At 41.2% G+C, this 6,000-nt stretch overlaps 1 protein-coding gene across 2 annotated transcripts in view; it reads left to right on the top strand.

Moving 5' to 3' along the window:
- Positions 1-2,978, top strand: part of LOC126428412 (F-box/LRR-repeat protein fbxl-1-like) — a 140,885-nt gene extending 137,907 nt beyond the window's left edge. For both annotated transcript variants that reach the window (XM_050090335.1, XM_050090334.1), the window contains exon 8: positions 2,644-2,978. In XM_050090335.1, coding sequence (XP_049946292.1) covers positions 2,644-2,818 — 175 coding nt within the window. In that variant the 3' untranslated portion in view covers positions 2,819-2,978. The remainder of the gene's footprint in view (positions 1-2,643) is intronic.
- The last annotated feature ends 3,022 nt before the right edge of the window (positions 2,979-6,000 follow it).

Raw genomic sequence — 6,000 nt, forward strand, 5'->3', positions numbered from 1 at the left:
CTCTGGTAAAGGTATTCTTTTAGGTATTCCCAGAGTCGAGAGTCCTATGGATTCAGATCAGGTCATCTTGCAGGCAATGCATCTGAAAACCTCTCGATATAATATGTTTTAAGGAAGGTTGCACTAAGCAGATCTTTCACTGGGTGAGTGACGTGCAATGTTGGCCCATCTTACATGAAAAGAATGGTTTCCACACAGTTGTGCTCTTCCAAAGCAGGAATGACGTGCTGTACAAGGAGGTCTCCATAACGTAAAGGCATCACAGAGGCCCCGCCCCCTCCCCCCGACAGGCCCTACAGATGTATCCTCTTCAGAGAACGGACCAAGAATGAAGATGCCTGTGACTCCACACCAAACAGTCATATACAGCAACTGCAGTGGTTCTTGGTGCACAACATGCAGTTTAACAGTACCCTTAAATTTGGCAGTTCTGTGTATTTACTGTACCCTGTAGTGTAGAATGTGCCTCTTCACTCCATAGAAAATTGCCTGGTCGCATGTCATCGACTTCTATCTGTCCGAAAACTGAAGAGCTAATTCAGTACGTTGCTGCAGATATGATGATTTGGTTGCTGCACCGTCCGGATCTTGTAGGGGCACCAGTCTAAATGCACACGTTTTAGCTCACGCAGGCTGGGCTGGCGTGAGGAGGGAAGGACTATGCTGACGTGAGGTCTGGAACATGACAGGGAATGAGAATTCAGAAAGCGGACGTAATTACTTTCGTACTTAACTTTAATCCATTGATGATGAACGTCGCTCTTGACGGTACATGATTCACAATATTATTTGTTCAGAATACAGTCTTGAAGTAATTAGTTACAGTAACTGAATATGGCGCCTTGCTAGGTCGTAGCAAATGACGTAGCTGAAGGCTATGCTAAACTGTCGTCTCTGCAGATGAGAGTGTCTTTAGTCAGTGAATCATCGCTAGCAGAGTCGGCTGTACAACTGGGGCGAGTGCTAGGGAGTCTCTCTAGACTAGACCTGCCGTGTGGCGGCGCTCGGTCTGCAATCACTGACAGTGGCGACACGCGGGTCCGACGTATACTAACGGACCGTGGCCGATTTAAAGGCTACCACCTAGCAAGTGTGGTGTCTGGCGGTGACACCACACAAAAACTGTCCACACCATTGACCACAGGATGGACAATTCTCGTGGAAGGGCACAAACACTAGCATTAGCCGGGACACGTGCTGCATACTGAGTTGCAGCAACAATAACTGTGTCAATAACTTCCACTGCGGTAGGATGCATTCCTCTTCCAGGTGCCACACCAAGCCCACCCACGTTTTTGAATTTCATCGTCATTTTCTTTAAAGCATTTAATGACATCTGGCCCCTCTGTCAGTGCAGCACTGGAATTGCTGCCGTTCACATGAAACTGTTTCACTAACAGCACACAGTCTTTCTCCTCAATTATCACTACTGTTCACTCACGTTACAGCTTGTCAAACGATAGTGTGGATGTCGTACAAACGGTGTACTGTGCCAGATTTGCTCGTAGTGGCCGTAGTTGGAAGTAATTGTTTTTCCAGCATAAATTGGTCCTGCATTAACACATTAGCATACCTACCAAGATTCACTGCCATATGATAATTCAGCCCACACTGGACCTGTGTAAGTGGCTGAACTTTAATTATAACCAAACAATACGTATAAAGCAAATTAGCACAGGCATAGAGGGCATTTCTGGCCAGGAGAAGTCTGCTGGTATCAAACATCAACCTTAATTAGAAGAAGAAATTTCTGATAATGTACGTTTGGAGTACAGCATTGTATGAAAGCGAGGCACAGACTATGAGAAAACTGGAAGAGAAGAGAAGAAAATTGATAGAAGAGTGTTGAAAGTTAGGTGGGCTGTTATAAGAAATGAGAGATGGGTTATGTGCAGAATCAGTGTGGAGAACACTGACAAGAAGAGGGATAGGATGATAGGAGAGAAACAGGATGATAGGATATGTGTTAGGACATTGAGCAATGACTTCCATGGTACTAGGAGGAGTTGTGAGGAGTAAAAAGTGTAGAAGGAGAGTGTAATACATCCAACAAATAATTGAGGACACAAGATGCAACTGAAATCAAGAGATTGGCTCACGGGAGGACTTTGTGGTGGGTTGTATTGAACCAGTCAGAAGACTGACTGGAAAAAAGGAAAAATTTTGAAAATATCTTGTAGGATGGTCCTCAGGTATTTAAGGCACAGAGGAAAAAAACACTTTCTTTAAAATCATCAGTCGCAAAATAGTGCATTATTCCAAATTTCATTGGATTTGATGTATTCGAGAAATAATTAGAATGAAAAACACAATAGAAATCATTTAGTACTTACCTCAGCTGCATGTTGAGACCAGTTTTCACTGTTTTTGTAGGTTCTTCATTTCTCCAAGTCCTTTATTGAGATATCAGTCAAAACACCATATGCTACCCACATATTTCCACAGTTAAAACCTGTTTAATATGAAGATAGGTATTAACTAGAATTTGTATCTCCTAAGTTTAAAAATTCTGATAAATTTCCTTTGCACTTCATTTATGACACAGTTCATCAATGTTTATGGTTTGTAGTATTACAAGAAATAGGGTGTAATAAAATACAGAAATACAAATGTTGCAGTTACTTTTTCTCTTTCTTTTTCCAGAGAACTACATGTGACGTATGAGGAAGAGGATGAGGTTTTCTACAAAAATGTTTTTGCTGAGATGCAGAGTCAAATGCCTCGGCTCAGGATAATTAATACTTTCCGATGGACAGAGAATGAGTTCCTAACAGATTACGAAACGGATGATGATGATGACACTGACATAGGGTACTGAGAAATAATTTTGGTTTTCAGACTGCAGAATGTAACATTGGAGCCCCTGGATGAGTGAACTGTTTGAAAAGCAAGTAAAAGACAAAATATGGATTTATGAAATTATTGTATAAGAGCCAAGAAAGTGTTGGCCGAAATAAAAATGCAATTTTTCGTGTTTAAAAAAATTTTATTTCACAAAAGAATTCATTATGTCAGCCACTGAAACTGATTTTATTTCCCTCCATATTGAAGCTCATTGTCACAATTATCATTACACAAATGGGAATTTTTGGCACCATAGTGAATGTCATATTCATACCTTTTATTGCCATATCCTTGTGTTGATGAAATTGTCCTTTAAATCTGAATGGGCAGGCAATCCTACCTCCATGTGTCCTGAATGTCTTTCAGATGCCTGTTTCACACTTTTCAGTTATTTCATATGTGCACTATTTTGATGTCACCTGCAGATAGTAATACACTAACGAAAGGACACAACGATTTTTATTTGGGACGAAATGGAAATAAATTAATAAAGTGTCAAACAATGGAAAATCCAGGACGGACTCGGCATTTCCGCTATATGTTGAGTAGCAACTTTCCTTCTCATAATGTTGTTAATAAAGTGTCAGTCATACATACATTACATGCTTTCCATGTTGCACTGATCCAGAGCTCAACTGTCAGATCTGACCAGTTTTCATATTGTAGAGGTTCTGAAACACATTGCTGCACAGTCAGTGTCACCAGAAGTCACACTTCACTGCCATTCCATTGTTCAGTATTTCTAATCTATATTTCACGATTTACATATAATTAGAAGTTATAAAACATAAACATTAACAACATCACAATTGGAGGGCTCATTAGGAAAACAATTTTTGTCATTTTATTTCATTTGTCGTGGTTTCAGCACACATTGTGGATTGGCACAAGTGTGGGTTTGGTGATCCACTCCATGAATGATCTGTCACCCTGCTGATGTGTGTGCCAACTTACACATTATAAATATCTTGTGGTCACCATTCTCGATTTTGCTTGCTGACAGACCTGCAAAGCTGTGAGTCTAAAGCATAAGCGACCCTCCACAGCAGGTGGAAACACGCACTCACCGTCGCGCCTTGTCGTCATTCTTATTTGTCTCGTAATACACAATTTGTGGGAGACGTGTCAGGATTTAAAATAAGAAACATTTTTAAAGAGAAATGCAATAGTTTACATTATTTTATGTATACTACTGAGATACTGCTAGACAAATGCATACTGCAGTTTCCAGTATACAAAAATAAAATGCATAATTACCATCTTAAAACTCTGAAACTGTCCCCATTGAATTCGTCAATAGACTAATAACACTTTTCCACTAGAATGGTAAAAACTAATCTTTTAAATGAACCAAACTCCATGTTAAATATATTACTGCCTTTTATTTTATTGTAAATTTTAAGTCCCTTCTACCCTGGTGTTTGGGTAAAAAGTTTTCAGTAGTGTTTCAAGAGTTTAAAATTCTCTCTGTGGTGAGTATTTTAGTTGTGGACGAAACAGAGTTTACTGTATGCTGACTTTTATATAAGAATAACATCGCCTCATATATGTAAAGGGAGGGTATAGATAGTGTATTGAAATCTTTTAACAATAGTTGACAGGACACCTGTTGTTTGGTAACACTTATGTTCCTAAGTATTTTCTTCTGTAATACTAGGAGTCTCATTTGTTGAATTTCCCCATAAGATTATGCCATAATGAATAACTGACTCAAAGTAGAAGTTATAGACTACCTTTCTAGTCTGTGTTTCTCGCACCTCCCAAAATACAAATTGAAAATACTAAGCTGTTAAGTAGTCAATGTGTGCCTTCCAGTTTAGATATTTTTGGAGATTTAAGGTGTAAAAACGTTATACGTTTTGCTTCTATGACATCCTAATCATCGTATGTTACCTTTTAACGATTTAGCTTCAAATAGCATCATTTCGGTTTCTCCATTCCCGTCAACCTACAGTCCCCACACCCTCCGTCCGACAGTTTTCGCACCCTCTGTCCCGTCACCTCCTTCCCGTTCTCGCCCGCTCACCCTCTTTGTGTGCCACACTCTGCCAATGCGTCCCCCCGTCTTTCCCCTTCCCCATCCCTGTCCTTTTCCCCTCACCTCCCAGCCCCACAACCTGCTGACACTGCGCCTTTCGGCAGTCTGGTCCTACACAGTCCGCCAGTCAGCTTTCCTCTCTCTCTCCCCCCCCCCCCCCCCCCCCACCCATTTGCTGCTGTCCCCCCTCCCATCCTCTAGAGATTGCTGTTTCCATCCCACATTACAGCCACATCCCAGTCCCACCTGTCAGAGATGGTGGTCGTGTGTGTGTGTGTGTGTGTGTGTGGTGTGGTTGCTCGTGTGAGTGAATGTGTGTGTGTTTCACTTTCTGAAGGCTTTGACTGGAAGCTAAATGTGTAAGCATCTTTTCATTGTGCCTGTCAGCAAGCCAATGTGTCATCTTTACAGTTAGTAGATCTATCTTTTCCTTATACTGTTGAAATTCAAACCTGGAGTTTCCATTGTTTGATTTTTGCCTAACGGGTTTTCTACAATCGCACAACTCTGCAATGTTTTCCTTTGTTACTATTCTCTATAGTATTATTCTTCTCTCTGTACATTTCCTCTCTTCTTTCCAGTGTTTATTCACCGCCTTTCAAACTGCACACACTTCCGAGCAACTCTGTACGAACGATTTCTTCCACTAAAAATGTGGCTTCGTGACTGCACGGGGTGTCGGTGCAGCATCTGATGCTCCAAGTTCTTCCCACTGCAAATGATAATTATTCCTATTGATCCCATTTTATCCATCATCCTCACTTATTTTTACATTTTATTCTCCACACCTACCTGTGCCACACGAACTTTGATCCTCAGTCTAACCGATCCCCCGTCCCCCACTTTTCCCTTACGCACGCATATCCCGTTCCTCGTCGGTTCCTTTTTTCGCGTGTTTCTGTACATTTTTAACGTATCTGTGCATGTTTTCGCGTGTCGTATTTTTTTACTCCTCTTTTCTGTTATTGAGCTCCCCTCACGACAATCTAACTCCTTCATTTGCCCATTTCCGTGTCCTTCCCGTTTTACCTACAGTGTGCCTACCACAATGTACCCGCTCCATCTTTCTGCACCAGTTGAGAAGAGTATCCCTTTCCCTGGCTAAAACCCAGTCCCAC

Source organism: Schistocerca serialis, chromosome 12 (genome assembly GCF_023864345.2).
Source record: "Schistocerca serialis cubense isolate TAMUIC-IGC-003099 chromosome 12, iqSchSeri2.2, whole genome shotgun sequence".
Taxonomy (NCBI): Eukaryota; Metazoa; Arthropoda; class Insecta; order Orthoptera; family Acrididae; genus Schistocerca; species Schistocerca serialis.